The sequence below is a fragment of the Bombina bombina genome, chromosome 10 (assembly GCF_027579735.1).
Source record: "Bombina bombina isolate aBomBom1 chromosome 10, aBomBom1.pri, whole genome shotgun sequence".
Lineage (NCBI taxonomy): Eukaryota > Metazoa > Chordata > Amphibia > Anura > Bombinatoridae > Bombina > Bombina bombina.
This window is the reverse complement of record NC_069508.1, coordinates 127,050,351-127,066,164: the sequence shown is the minus strand read 5'-3', so window position 1 is coordinate 127,066,164 and position 15,814 is coordinate 127,050,351. Positions and strand designations below refer to the sequence as shown.

The 15,814-nt window shown below is 35.6% G+C and overlaps 1 protein-coding gene across 1 annotated transcript in view; it reads right to left on the bottom strand.

Moving 5' to 3' along the window:
• ADGRL4 (adhesion G protein-coupled receptor L4) overlaps positions 1-15,814 on the bottom strand; it is a 323,327-nt gene that overhangs the window by 44,495 nt on the left and 263,018 nt on the right. Inside the window, exons 12-13 of the mRNA XM_053693324.1 lie at positions 15,241-15,461; positions 15,078-15,144 (exon numbers count right to left, since the gene is read on the bottom strand). Coding sequence (XP_053549299.1) covers positions 15,078-15,144; positions 15,241-15,461 — 288 coding nt within the window. The remainder of the gene's footprint in view (positions 1-15,077; positions 15,145-15,240; positions 15,462-15,814) is intronic.

Here is a 15,814-nt window from a genome sequence, read left to right as displayed (position 1 = left end):
AACATTTGGGTGTCTAACCGTGTTTGTAATCTTTTATTTTTGTTTATGTAATTATTTTCCTCAATAAAAAACTTTTATTAAAAAAAAGGTAGTTATATAAGAAAGTATTGGATATCTAAATCCACATTTAATCCTTTGGGTTGGAGGCAATCTATTTTTTTTATCCAATATGTTTCCCGTTGTCTGAGCCTTAGAAGTCTGTTAGTATCCCAAATATTGGGGGAACCCACTCAATTACTTTGATTTCCAAATCCTTAGGGCTCCATGTACTAAGCAGTCAGCGAGCTACCCGCAACAAATCTCGCGTCAAAACTCGCAAACTGATATGTACAAAGTCATCAACTATGTTCAAACTTGCATCTTTAAAATTGCGAGCGTACTTATCCGCCAAACCTCGCTACCTCTCCATTTTTCACTGTAATTAGACACATTTGACCACCAACTCGCCAAAAACGAATGTACTAAAAAATCTATTTGTCCGATCGCTACAATTTCCGCTCCCACCTTGTTATTTTTGCCTCGCCACCTTTTAGGTGGCGGGCAAGGTACAAAACAATAGGAAAGTCAATCTAGATGCCAGTCTAGACATATATAAAAGGCAGTAATATCAGCATTGTACTTACAGCATAACTGGCGTCTAATTTGTCTCTCATTTCCATGTACATAAATTGCGCCCAATTTGTCGACTGTAATTAAAGAGTAATCTATATTTTAAATTTGTATTGTATAATTGTCAATCTTTATAATTATTTTTATATTAATATTTATATATTATCAGATCCAGATGAAGCCATATCCAAAATTTTGAACAATAATAAAGTTGTTTAGATAAGTTGAACTTTTATAGGAGCAAAATTCTATTCCCACGACTACTATGATGTTCGTGACACCTTGCATGTCACGTGTTAATAATTGGCCAGACAATTCAACTGAAAGTTAAGTACATCAGCTTAGTCGCGGCGAGCGAGGCGTCAAATTTATCAATAATCCGCCACTGCTCACAGTGGGCTAGACTTGTCTATTTATTGGGGGATTATTAGTACATAGCGACATCGGACACCATTTCGCCCGCGGCGAGTAACGGCGAGTTTATCCTCGTCTACAATGACGGATGAATTGACGGCTTAGTACATGGAGCCCTAATATTATTATTATGAGCTAGTTTAAAATGTAGTGGCACACTATCGGCTAGATTTAGAGTTCTGCGGCCAAAGGGGTGCATTAGCTACACTTATTAACCGCTAATCTGCCGCCCCCGCTATCGCTGACCCCTGCATATTATTATTAACCCCTAATCTGCCGCTCCGTACACCGCCGCCAGCTACATTATCCCTATGTACCCCTAACATCGCCGACCACTATGTTATATTTATTAACCCCTAATCTGCTGCCCCCGCTATCGCTGACAACTGCATATTATTATTAACCCTTAATCTGCCGCTCCGTACACCGCCGCAACATACATTATAGTTATGTACCCCTAATCTGCTGCCCCTAACACCGCTGACCCCTATATTATATTTATTAACCCCTAATCTGCCCCCCACAACGTCGCCACCAGCTACCTACAATAATTAACCCCTAATCTGCCGAACGGAGCTCACTGCTACTATAATAAATGTATTAACCCCTAAAGCTAAGTCTAACCCTAACACTAACACCCCCCTAAGTTAAATATAATTTAAATCTAATGAAATAAATTAACTCTTATTAAATAAATTATTCCTATTTAAAGCTAAATACTTACCTGTAAAATAAACCCTAATATAGCTACAATATAAATTATAATTATATTGTAGCTATTTTAGGATTAATATTTATTTTACAGGCAACTTTGTATTTATTTTAACCAGGTACAATAGCTATTAAATAGTTAATAACTATTTAATAGCTAGCTAGTTAAAATAATTACAAAATTACCTGTAAAATAAATCCTAACCTAAGTTACAATTAAACCTAACACTACACTATCAATAAATAAATTAAATACAATACCTACAATTATCTACAATTAAACCTAACACTACACTATCAATAAATAAATTAAATTAAATATCTACAAATAAATACAATTAAACATAACACTACGCTATCAATAAATAAATTAAATAAAATACCTACAAATAAATACAATGAAATAAACTAACTAAAGTACAAAAAATAAAAAAAGCTAAGTTACAAAAAATAAAAAAATATTTACAAACATTAGAAAAATATTACAACAATTTTAAACTAATTACACCTACTCTAAGCCCCCTAATAAAATAACAAAGACCCCCAAAATAAAAAAATGCCCTACCCTATTCTAAATTAAAAAAGTTAAAAGCTCTTTTACCTTACCAGCCCTGAAAAGGGCCCTTTGTGGGGCATGCCCCAAAGAATTCAGCTCTTTTGCCTGTAAAAAAACCCACATACAATACCCCCCCAACATTACAACCCACCACCCACATACCCCTAATCTAACCCAAACCCTCCTTAAATAAACTTAACACTAAGCCCCTGAAGATCTTCCTACCTTATCTTCACATCGCCAGGTATCACACTGATCCGTCCTGGCTCCGATGTCTTGATCCAAGCCCAAGCGGGGGGCTGAAGATGTCCATGATCCGGCTGAAGTCTTCATCCAAGCGGGAGCTTAAGAGGTCCATGATCCGGCTGAAGTCTTCTATCAACGGCATCTTCAATCTTCTTTCTTCCGGAGCCATCATCTTCCAGCCGACGCGGATCCAACCTCTTCTACCGACGCCTACTCGCCGAATGACGGTTCCTTTAAATGACGTCATCCAAGATGGCGTCCGTCGAATTCCGATTGGCTGATAGGATTCTATCAGCCAATCGGAATTAAGGTAGGAAAATTCTGATTGGCTGATGGAATCAGCCAATCAGAATCAAGTTCAATCCGATTGGTTGATCCGATCAGCCAATCAGATTGAGCTCGCATTCTATTGGCTGTTCCGATCAGCCAATAGAATGCGAGCTCAATCTGATTGGCTGATCGGATCAGCCAATCGGATTTAACTTGATTCTGATTGGCTGATTCCATCAGCCAATCAGAATTTTCCTACCTTAATTCCGATTGGCTGATAGAATCCTATCAGCCAATCGGAATTCGACGGACGCCATCTTGGATGACGTCATTTAAAGGAACCGTCATTCGGCGAGTAGGCGTCGGTAGAAGAGGTTGGATCCGCGTCAGCTGAAAGATGATGGCTCCGGAAGAAAGAAGATTGAAGATGCCGTTGATAGAAGACTTCAGCTGGATCATGGACCTCTTAAGCTCCCGCTTGGATGAAGACTTCAGCCGGATCATGGACATCTTCAGCCCCCCGCTTGGGCTTGGATCAAGACATCGGAGCCAGGACGGATCAGTGTGATACCCAGCGAGGTGAAGATAAGGTAGGAAGATCTTCAGGGGCTTAGTGTTAGGTTTATTTAAGGGGGGTTTGGGTTAGATTAGGGGTATGTGGGTGGTGGGTTGTAATGTTTGGGGGGGGTATTGTATGTGTTTTTTTTACAGGCAAAAGAGCTGAATTCTTTGGGGCATGCCCCGCAAAGGGCCCTTTTCAGGGCTGGTAAGGTAAAAGAGCTTTGAACTTTTTTAATTTAGAATAGGGTAGGGCATTTTTTTATTTTGGGGGTCTTTGTTATTTTATTAGGGGGCTTAGAGTAGGTGTAATTAGTTTAAATTGTTGTAATATTTTTCTAATGTTTGTAAATATTTTTTTATTCTTTGTAACTTAGCTTTTTTTATTTTTTGTACTTTAGTTAGTTTATTTCATTGTATTTATTTGTAGGTATTTTATTTCATTTATTTATTGATAGTGTAGTGTTAGGTTTAATTGTAGATAATTGTAGGTAGTTTATTTAATTTATTTATTGATAGTGTAGTGTTAAGTTTAATTGTAGATAATTGTAGGTATTGTATTTAATTAATTTATTGATAGTGTAGTGTTAGGTTTAATTGTAACATAGGTTAGGATTTATTTTACAGGTAATTTTGTAATTATTTTAACTAGGTAACTATTTAATAGTTATTAACTATTTAATAGCTATTGTACCTGGTTAAAATAATTACAAAGTTGCCTGTAAAATAAATAATAATCCTAAAATAGCTACAATATAATTATTATTTATATTGTAGCTATATTAGGGTTTATTTTACAGGTAAGTATTTAGCTTTAAATAGGAATAATTTATTTAATAAGAGTTAATTTATTTCGTTAGATTTAAATTATATTTAACTTAGGGGGTGTTAGGGTTAGGGTTAGACTTAGCTTTAGGGGTTAATACATTTATTATAGTAGCGGTGAGATCCGGTCGGCAGATTAGGGGTTAATAAATATAATATAGGGGTCGGCGGTGTTAGGGGCAGCAGATTAGGGGTACATAGGGATAATGTAGCTGGCGGCGTCGTACGGAGTGGCAGATTAGGGGTTAAAAAAATATGCAGGTGTCAGCGATAGCGGGGGCAGCAGATTAGGGGTTAATAAATATAATATAGGGGTCGGCGATGTTAGGGGCAGCAGATTAGGGGTACATAGGGATAACGTAGCTGGCGGCGGTGTACGGAGCAGCAGATTAGGGGTTAAAACATTTTAATAGAGTGACGGTGATGTGGGGGGACCTCGGTTTAGGGGTACATAGGTAGTTTATGGGTGTTAGTGTACTTTAGAGCACAGTAGTTAAGAACTTTATAAACCGGCGTTAGCCCAGAAAGCTCTTAACTACTGACTTTTTTCTGCGGCTGGAGTTTTGTCGTTAGATTTCTAACGCTCACTTCAGCCAAGACTCTAAATACCGGCGTTAGAAAGATCCCATTGAAAAGATAGGATACGCAAATGGCGTAGGGGGATCTGCAGTATGGATAAGTCGCAGCTGCAAAGTGAGCGTTAGACCCTTTCCTGACTGACTCCAAATACCAGCGGGCGGTAAAAACCAGCGTTAGGACCCTCTAACGTTGGTTTTGACGGCTACCGTTCAACTCTAAATCTAGGCCTATGTGTTTCCAATCCCTTCTCTATATTAGTTAAGTGCTCTTTAAATCTATATTTGACCTTTCTTTTAGTTTCCCCTACATAGATAAAATTACACTTGCACTTTAATTGGTACACTACATAAGTGCTCATACAGGTACATCTATTTTTAACCTTAAATTCTTTAGAGCCGTTTGAACTATAGAAGAGGTTATTCTCTTTACTTATATGGGGGCATATAACACAGTCCCGAGTTCTACATTTATATGTGCCTGTGCTCGCTCCTCCCCATTGTGCCAAATCATGACCTTGTTCCTTTTTTCCCCTCAATTTAGTTGGTGCAAGAATATTTTTGAGATCCCTATTTTTCCTAAAGATGACATCAGGTTTTTCACCTATACACTGTTTGAGTACTGGATCTAATCTTAATACTTGCCAGTGTTTTCTCATGATACACTTACTTTAGTGATGCTGGCTATTAAATTTAGTTATAAATTTAGGATTACTATTTTGGCTATTTTGACTGTATATTTTAGTAGTTTAATTTTTGGGTTGCTCTATAAGGGATCTCCTATCCATCTGATCTACCTTCTGTTTTTTTATGTTAATAGATGTTTATTATATAATTTCTCTTTAAATGTAGTAGTTAGGACAGCTGATTCTAAAGTATAATCTTCTAATTTTGTGCAATTGCGTTTAATACGTTGATATTCCCCTAAAGCAATATTATATTTCCATCTTTTGAGGTGTCTACTATGGGCATTCAGTAAGCCATTCCTGTTCGTATTTTTCCTAAAAAAATTTACTGCTACCTTATTGCAATCACTATCATTAAATAGTGTAAGATCCCAAAAATCTATACTGTTATGAGAGAACTAATACATAAATTTGAGATTGTAATTATTACTATTCATGTGTTCTATTAATTTTTCAATATCAAGAAGACAATTTAAACAATGGCACTATTTAGGCAGTCCCCACTATTAACAATATAATGCGTGAGAATAACAGTTATTCACACTTCTGGAATGCAAATTTTAATATATGTGGGTTGCTGCTTGTGCATAAATTGTAATATATACTAGAAATTTGTGGAAGTAAAGAAACTAACCACAGAAAAGTATGTACTCTAAGCACTCTATGCCCAGACTCTAGGGTGGTACTGATATGGGAATTGGTGATAAAATATAACTTTTATTATAGATGATTAAAAACCTTTAAACAAAACAAAACACACAAAGAGTTAAAATACTATAAGTCAGCTCTGTCCTATCAACAATGGACCCTTGTGAACACAATTGAACATATATACAATTGATTACATTGATATAATCAATTGTACAAATTTCAATTCATCTTGATTTAAGATGATTGTTTATAGGCAATTGTTGGATTAAATGTTAAAGGCCGATAGGTGTCTATATTGTTTAATAAATTATATGCCTCATTTAAGTAGTCTTGCTTATTCTGGACAACTATGCCCCCCCCCCACCCCTTCTTGTCCGCAGATCTATATACAACAGCATATCAAGAAATAAAGTTGATAGGGATGATTTTAAATAATTATCATTTGTTTAAAATTAGAAAGCAACACACTTACATATATAATACTATAGCAGTCACTTTATTTCAATATTTATTCTTTATTATAACCTTAAAAATACCAGCTATGGAGGTACAATTGCAGCTAGTTAGCAACTCTTTCTGGAATAGCAATGTGCTTCCATTCCAGATTTGTCCCTAATTAGCCTCAGAACAAGAGTTAAAAATCTAGCTGACCCCATTACCACAGGGAGACTAAAATATTATGCCATTATCTTTCATTTGTAAACAATATACATTTAAAAATGCACCTGCAGATCTTTCTCAAGCTAATCTTTTCTTTAAACACACCATTATGTCTGGAATTTTTTTTTTTTGTTTAATGTCCCTTTAATTAAATTTTTACTGGCTATAAGTTATAACAGTCTTTAAGCTATGCAAAGTCATACATAGGTGTGTATGCATATTTTGCTTTAATATACATCCAAGCCACCGCTCGTATACAACAGAATGTTAAAGATTGGGAGGTCTGGCTCACTTCCCGCCCGCAGCCTCTTGGCCAAGGGACCACCTTGTCTATCCCCACTTCCCACTGGTACACACTTAAAGCCCACCCAGGAACAACCCCAGCCAACCTGCAGCCTCGCCACTCCGAACATGGCACCACTCACATACAATGAACCTCAGTTTTTTTTGTAAGTTCTTTAACTTCAAAAGAAAATGTTGAGAGGTTTACACATTTGTATAGATGAAGCCTTGCCCAGATATTGCAGGCCTGTGCTCAGATTAACACACCGTCTGGCATTACAAGTCCATGGTAAAAATAATTTACCAGATAATATTTAGTTTGGCTGACATGCCTTTAGCACAGTCTATATTTTTAATGGATTGCAGGGCTGCACTAAATACTGCTGATATTACAAGTTGAGAATTATGTGTTGCACTTGAGCACAACACATAACAGCAAAAAAAAAAAAATGTAGTTTGATCTGAAGTAGAATGTGAGGTCTAGAATAAAAGTATAATAAAACACATGTAAACATATTAAAATAATATATTAAAATTATGTTAACATTGTTATAAAAGGGATATGGTATATGACGAGGTCTTTGACTGGGAACAGTTTAAAGGTGTATACTTATGTGTATATATTTGTATGTGTGTTCCTCTCCTCCACTGCTATCGCCTTGAACCCCCTTAGCATGTAAGCCTATGAGGCCAGCTGTTTGTAGATCACCTTCATTAGAGCTGACTACAACAGTGTGACTCTTGGCAGGGCCCTCAACCCATTTAATCCCTATAAATGTTTCCTTGTATACCACTTATGTTTATAGCACTGCGGAATAACCGATAATAATAATGTGTGTATGAATATATGAGTATATATGTGCATATATATGTTTGTATGTGTACATACGTATTTGAACACATACATGCATACATACATACACATATACACATATACAAATGTATACACACACACATAAATATATATATATTTACACTTCTGAGACATTCTCAGTCAAACATCTTGTAATATCCAATATCCAATTTATAACAAGGTTATAACAATGACAGACAGACAGACAGATAGATAGATAGATAGATAGATAGATAGATAGATAGATATAGATAGATAGATAATGTAGGAGAATATTGGATCTTTAGAGGGATAGTAAAGTCCAAATTAAACTTTCATGATTCTGATAGGGCATGTCATTTTAAACAACTTTCTAATTTACATTTTTCATCAAATTTGCTTTGTTCTCTTTGTATTCTTAGTTGAAAGTTAAACCTAGGTAGGCTCATATGCTAATTTCTAAGCCATTGAAGGCTGCCTCTTATCTGAATGCATTTGATAGTTGTTCACAGCTAGAGGGCGTTAGTTCATGTGTTTCATATAAATAATATTGTGCTCATGCACGTGGAGTTATTTAAGAGTCAGCACTATTTGCCTGAAATGCAAGTCTGCCAAAAGATCTAAGATAAGGAGGCAGTGTGCAGGAGCTTAGATACAAGGTAATTGCAGGGGTAAAAAGTATATTTCTATAACAGTGTTGGTTATGCAAAACTGGGGAATGGTAAATGAAGGGATTATCTATCTTTTTAAACAATAACATTTTTGGTGTTTACTATCCCTTTTAATTACACTAGAAAAATTCAGAGCCATGTAAGGGCTAGATTACAAGTGGAGCACTATTTATCAATCTCTTTCGTGTTCTAACTGCGCTTGACTTTTTGCACAAATCGAGTACTGCACGTATTATGAGTTGAAAGTTAAATTTTTTTATCTTGCGCTAACCCAATGTGTGCAAAAAGTCGAAGTTACAATATTACAACCAGGTTAATTTATTCTTCCATAGACTTTAATTGAGTGCGCAAAATGGAAAAAAAAACACAACAAATCACGCAAACCCTATTGTGTTTTCTCAAGTGTGCTAACCCGACATGAAATATGAATATTTTCTATTCCAATATTCTTCACATAAAAGTATATGTTCTATTTATTCATAAACACATATTTCTATATAGCTGATTCTTTTTTGAACAAATATATATGTATACATATACTATAGATATATATACGTGTATATATATATATATATATATATATATATATATATATATATATATATATATTAATGTCTATTTATAAATACATAGAAAATATTCCCCTACGTGAAGGACATTGGAATGTGAAATATTTACAGTACTTACACAGTAAAACTCTTTGTTAAATATGAATATTGCAATAATATGATTTTAGATGTTTTCACCTATTTTACTCCAATGCATTTATGTATAAGTCTATATATGTATACATATGTATTTATGTGTTTAAATGTGTATATATTTCTATTAATACATATATACACAAATAAATACATAAAAACATATATTAACATGTATATGTATGTATCTCAATGTTAAAGCCCTTTGCCTGTGTTTTTTTCTTCTAACACCTGAAACCTCATATTTTTGAGCCCTTTTTAGAGCAATATTTTTTTTTAATAATTTTTATTAGGTGTTATTATGAGTGTAACTATTCTTTGTAATTTATTTTTGATGTGTTTTGTAACACTTTTTGTTTTGCAAAACAGTTAAGCAGAGCTCTGAGGACGCTGTTATCATTCTAGTATAAATAACGATTGCTCTAAAGTGATCAGGTTTATTTTCAACTAATACAAGCGGAAAACCCGATGCGCACAAATATATAGAAGTGGAAAACCCAACACGTTCAAACACCCGTAATAAACCCCTTATTGCCAGCACGTAACTGTTAACATGCCACTTGTAATCTGGCCTAAGATCGGTAACAAAGGATTTCCTCAAAATGCTGTCTTATCATTTGCTTTTCAGCCTTTCTAAGGAGCATGGGATAGCACAATTTTTACACAAAAAGCAGACGTTTAATTTCCCTTTAAATATGTAAAATTTCCCCTTCAAATCTTCTGCAACTTCACTTTTTCCCTTTGACTAAACTAGAAAAAAAAATCACACTTGCAACAGTCATTATTATTTCTTTTTTTGTTGTTAGTATTATTCCAAGTTTTATCTTTTCCCATAACAATAACTCACAGCTTGGACCATGCTTATTATTTTCTCCTATACACAGGCTTGGTTTATAGAAATATCAAAGTTCTTTAGAAATATGGCTTGAATACAACACAATCATAAAAAGGGGAATATGCTGACTTATTAAAATTCAGGGCCAAATAATGTGGATGTTAAATTGGATGATACTCAAACACAATAGCTCAATCTACTTATGATTTGTTTTTTTGGGGGAGGTAGAAATAAAGCTTATTACAATTTGAGGTAGGTCTGAAAAGTTTAGGGCTAACAGTCTCCAAAAGCAACAACTTAGCAGACTTCCTGCTGTTTTACAGAAAATCTATTCTCCAGATACGCCAAGACTGTTAGTCTATGAATCAGTTCTAAAGTGAAATATCAAACTCTTGTCCTGATGCTGCAATTTTGGTTAAAAATAGCTGTGATGATGACAGGGTACATAAGAGTTTGTGAAACATGAAGATGACAGTATAATCTTTAAAGATGACCGATCACCAATAACAGACGATACAACACAATGTTTGAAATATAAGATTATCAGTCTGTTGACAAACTGTCTGCTTGGACCTCCTGCGGAGTTACTCTAAACTACTAGTGAAATGTCAAACTTTATTTTAATAACGTGTACGTGTCAGATAAAATCCTATTTTGTTGACAACAATAGTCTGTTTTTAACAGTGAAAAAGAATAAAAACTAGTGTTCTGCTTTATGCATGATACAATATACAGAAAATAGAACAATACAGAGGTATTTAAAGAACCTGAAACCTAAAAAAAAAATATTATTATGATTCAAACTTTAAATTGACTTATGAAATTAACTTTGTTCTCTTGGTATACGTGATTTGAACAGCCAATAGGATTTCAGTAGCTCTCATCCTATTAGCTGTTTTGAACAGCCAATAGGATTTCAGAAGTTCTCATCCTATTGACTGATTTGAATTTGAAGAATTAAATCAGCCAATAGGAATGCAAGGTACGCTGTTTTAAAACAGGTACCTTGCATTGAAGCTTCAGTGTATGGCGGTGACCGAATGAAGAGGACACTCTACTCACTCCGCGCTGCTGGGATGAAGATAGAAGACGCCCCCGGAATGGATGAAGATATCGCCGCCTGGATGAAGAGTAGACTTCTCGCTGCCTGGATGCAGATGGATGTCCGGACTTCAGGAACCGTGAGTAGATATTCTGGGGTTAGTGTTAGTTTTTTTTGTTTTTTATGGGGAGGTGGGGCTGAATGCCCTTTTAAGGGCAGTGCAAAAGAGCTGAATGCCCATTTAAGGGCAATGCCCATACAAATGCCCTTTTAGGGGCAATGAGTAGCTTAGGTTCTTTTTAGAGTTAGGTTTTTTTTTTTTGGAGGGTTGGTTGGGTTGTGGGTTTTACTGTTGGGGGGACTTTGTATCTTTTTCCAGGTAAAAGAGCTGTTTAACAAAGGCCCTTTTTAGGGCTATTAATAGTTTATTGTAGGCTAGGGGTTTTTTTTTTTTTTTTTCGGGGGCTTTTTATTTTTGAGGGCTTTTAGATTAGGTGTCATTGTTTTTATTTTTGATCATTTTGTTTATTATTTTGTAATCTTTATTTTTTGTAATTTTAGTGATGTTAGATTTTTTTTATTTTTTTTAGTAGGATTAGTTTTTTTTAATTTGTAATTAAAGATTTTTAATTGTTAGTTTTTTATTTTATTAGAATAGTAAGGTTAGAATAATTTATTGCTTAATGTTAGGTTTATTTTAATTTCACAGGTAATTTTTTATGTATTTAAATATAATTATATTGTAATTTTAATTTAAAGTTAGGGGGGTGTTATGTTTAGGGGTTAATAGTTTAATTTAGTGTTTTGCGATGTGGGAGGCCAGAGGTTTAGGGGTTAATAGGTTTATTTAGTGGTAGCGATGTGGGAGGCAGGAGGTTTAGGGGTTAATAAGTTTATTTAGTGGCGGCGATGTGGGAGGTCGGAGGTTAAGGGGTATATAATTTTATTTAGTGGTGGCGATGTCAAGGAGCGGCGGTTTAGGGGTTAATATCTTTATTATACTGTTGGCGATTGGCAGATTTGGGGTTAATACGTGTTATTAGTATTGGCGATATCGGGGGCTGCAGATTAGGGGTGTCAATGGGGTTGCGTTATAGCGACCGCCATTCTGCACTTCAGGTGTTAGTTTTTTTTTAACACTTTCTCCCCATTGATGTCTATGGGGCAAAGCATGCACGAGCACGTCAAATCAGCCTTCATCTTTTGTGCGGTATGGAGCTCAAAGCACCATAACGCACAGCAGTAGGAGGCTTTTCAGTAACTCATAATGGCAGCACTATGGAGAGTGAAATAACACAACTTTTTGTCGTTATTTTCGCGCCCTGTTTAGCGCAAACTCGTAATCTTGGTTAATGTGTTTAATCCCCTTCAAAGAGGTTAATACATTGTTAAATCAGCTCCAGAGCAGAAATTCACAACTGGGACCAAACTGAGCACATCTGTTGAGCCAATGATAAGAGGGAGCACATTTGTTTAGCCAATGATAAGAGGGATCACATCTGTTGAGCCAATGATAAGATGGAGCACATCTGTGGAGCCAATGATAAGAGGGAGCACATTTGTTTAGCCAATGATAAGAGGGATCACATCTGTTGAGCCAATGATAAGATGGAGCACATCTGTGGAGCCAATAATAAGAGGGAGCACATCTGTGGAGCCAATAATAAGAGGGAGCACATCTGTTGAGCCAATGATAAGAGGCATATGTGTGCAGCCACTAGACTTGTGCAGCACTTAATACTTTTTTAATACTTTCATTCATTTAATTGGGAAGGAATATTTTAAAAAATTCATTTTCCAGGATATCCGTGTGCTGCAGTATTCGGTATTTGGTTCATTTACAACAAACCGAATACTGAATAACCTTTAAAGGGACATTAAACACAGACACTACAAGTTTTGCGGTAACAGGGGTGCGTTGCTAATGAGCCTTTTTTTTTTTAACGCTCCCTTAAAGGGACAGTCTACACCAGAATCTTTATTGTTTTAAAAGATAGATAATCCCTTTATTACCCATTTCCCAGTTTTGCATAACCAACACAGTTATTATAATATACTTTTAACCTCTGTGATTATCCTGTATCTAAGCCTCAGCAAACTGCCCCTTTTTTCAGTTCTTTTGACAGACTTGCAGTCTAGCCAATCAGTACCTGCTCCCAGATTACTTCACGTGCACGAGCACAGTGTTATCTATATGAAATATGTGAACTAACACCCTCTAGTGGTGAAAAACTGTTAAAATGCAATCTGAAAGAGGTGGGCTTCAAGGTCTAAGAAATTAGCATATGAACCTCCTAGGTTAAGCTTTCAACTAAGAATACCAAGAGAACAAAGCAAAATTGGTGATAAAAGTAAATTGGAAAATTGTTTAAAATTACATGCTCTATCTGAATCATGAAAGTTTATTTTGGCCTAGACTGTCCCTTTAAGACAACGCTGGTATTACAGGTTTTTTTTAAACCTGGCATTAGCCGCAAAAAGGTTAGCGCAGAGCAAAATTTAGCTCCACATCTCACCTCAATACCAGCTTTTCTTACGGTAGCGGAAAGCTGGCTAAACGTGCTCATGCATGATTTCCCCATAGGAAACAATGCGGTTGAGTCGGCTGAAAAAAAACCTGTAATAAAACAGCGTTCAGCTCCTAACGCAGCCCCATTGATTCCTATAGGGAAATACTTTTATGTCTATACCTAACACCCTAACATGAACCCCAAGTATAAACAGCCATAATCTTACACTTATTAACCCTAAATCTGCCGCCCCCGATATTGTCGCCACCTGCATAATATTATTAACCCCTAATCTGCCACTCCGGACACCGCCGCCACCTACATTATACTTATGAACCCCTAATCTGCTGCCCCCAACATCGCCAAACCCTACATTCTATTGGTTGTTCTTATCAGCCAATAGAATGTGACCTCAATCCTATTAGCTGATTGGATCAGCCAATAGGAGTTTTCCTACCTTTATTCCTATTGGCTGATAGAATCCTATCAGCCAATCGGAATTCAAGGGACGCCATCTTGGATGACGTCATTTAAAGGAACCTTCATTCTTCGCTTGGACTTCGTTTGAAGAGGATGCTCCGCGTCGGCTGGATTGAAGATGGACCCACTCCGCTCTGGATGGTTGAAGATAGAAGATGCCGTCTGGATGAAGACTTCTGCCACTTGGAGGACCTCTTCTGCATGGATCGGATGAAGACTTGTGCCCCTCTGGAGGTCCACTTGTGCCCGGCTGGGTGAAGATGTCTCAAGGTAGGGTGATCTTCAAGGGGTTATGTTTTTTAATGGGGGATTGGGTGGGTTTTAGAGTGGGGTTGGGTGTGTGGGTGGTGGGTTTTAATGTTGGGGGGTATTGTATTTTTTTTTTACAGGTAAAAGAGCTGATTACATTGGGGCAATGCCCCGCAAAAGGCCCATTTAAGGGCTATTTGTAATTTAGTATAGGGTAGGGAATTTTATTATTTTGGGGGGCTTTTTTATTTTATTAGGGGGATTAGATTAGGTGTAATTAGTTTTAAAAAATTGTAATTATTTTTTTATTTTCTGTAATTATATGATATATTTATCATTTTATATCACCATCTCAAAGTGTTTAATGTCCCTTTAACATTTAAATTTGTTTTAGTTAATGAAACAAATGCTAGTAGCCACCAATCATCAGCTAGCTTTCAGTAGTGCATTGTTGTTCCTGAACCTACCTAGGTATGATTTCCAACAAAAGATACCAAGAGAACAAAGTCAATTTGATAACAGAAAAAAAAAATGAAAACATCTATTGAAATATCATGCTCTATCTGAACTATGAAAGTTTAATTTTGACTTTAAAATATTTAAAGATTCTTTATGTGCACTATAGAAAATGTATGTAATTAAAGTCCATTTAAAGATAATTATAGCATATTACTACACAGGTGTTCATATTTCATCAATGAAAGTTGTACTTACAAGAATGATCAGGCATGCTGGTCCAATAAAACTCCATATGAAGTTATTTTCTGTGCTCAGCCAACATCTAGTGAATAAAATATAGTAGAAATAAAATATTTATACTGTTGAGAAAATATATTTAAAGACTTAAGCAACTGATTTATAATATGAAACAACTTACACTTTATCTGTTCCATAGTATTTATATCCTAAAACTGCAGAAATCCCAACAACTATAGCTGGACTGCAGTATCCAAATATGTAAAAATTCTTGTGCAAAAAGCCTCTATTGTAAATAACGCCAACAACAATGAGATAGAGATGAATTCCCTCAATGCACATCCAAGCGAAGGCGGCCAGAAAAAAATAATGTAACAACCCAGCGATGACAGCACAGAGGAGCTACAAAATAGCAAGAATACAGTGTTATTCAAAGATCCTTTACATAAAACTACTGTTCATGAGAAACTGAGCAGTAATTTTGTTTCAACAACATAGTAATGAACAATACGAGCTACAGAGAAGTGCAGGGAGAGACATTATTTAATTTTTGTTGTTTCAAATTAAATCTACATTATAAAAATGTTGGTCTCAAACTTGTGTCAAGTGTATTTAACCCTTTAAAGACTGGGAAAGTTAGTGTATTAAAGACTAGGGACCAGCTGATCTAATGCTCTCTACTATGGTGAGATGATCTGGGGATTTTGCATACGTTTTTTTTTTAATAAAAAAAAAACCAGTCTAATTGTACCACA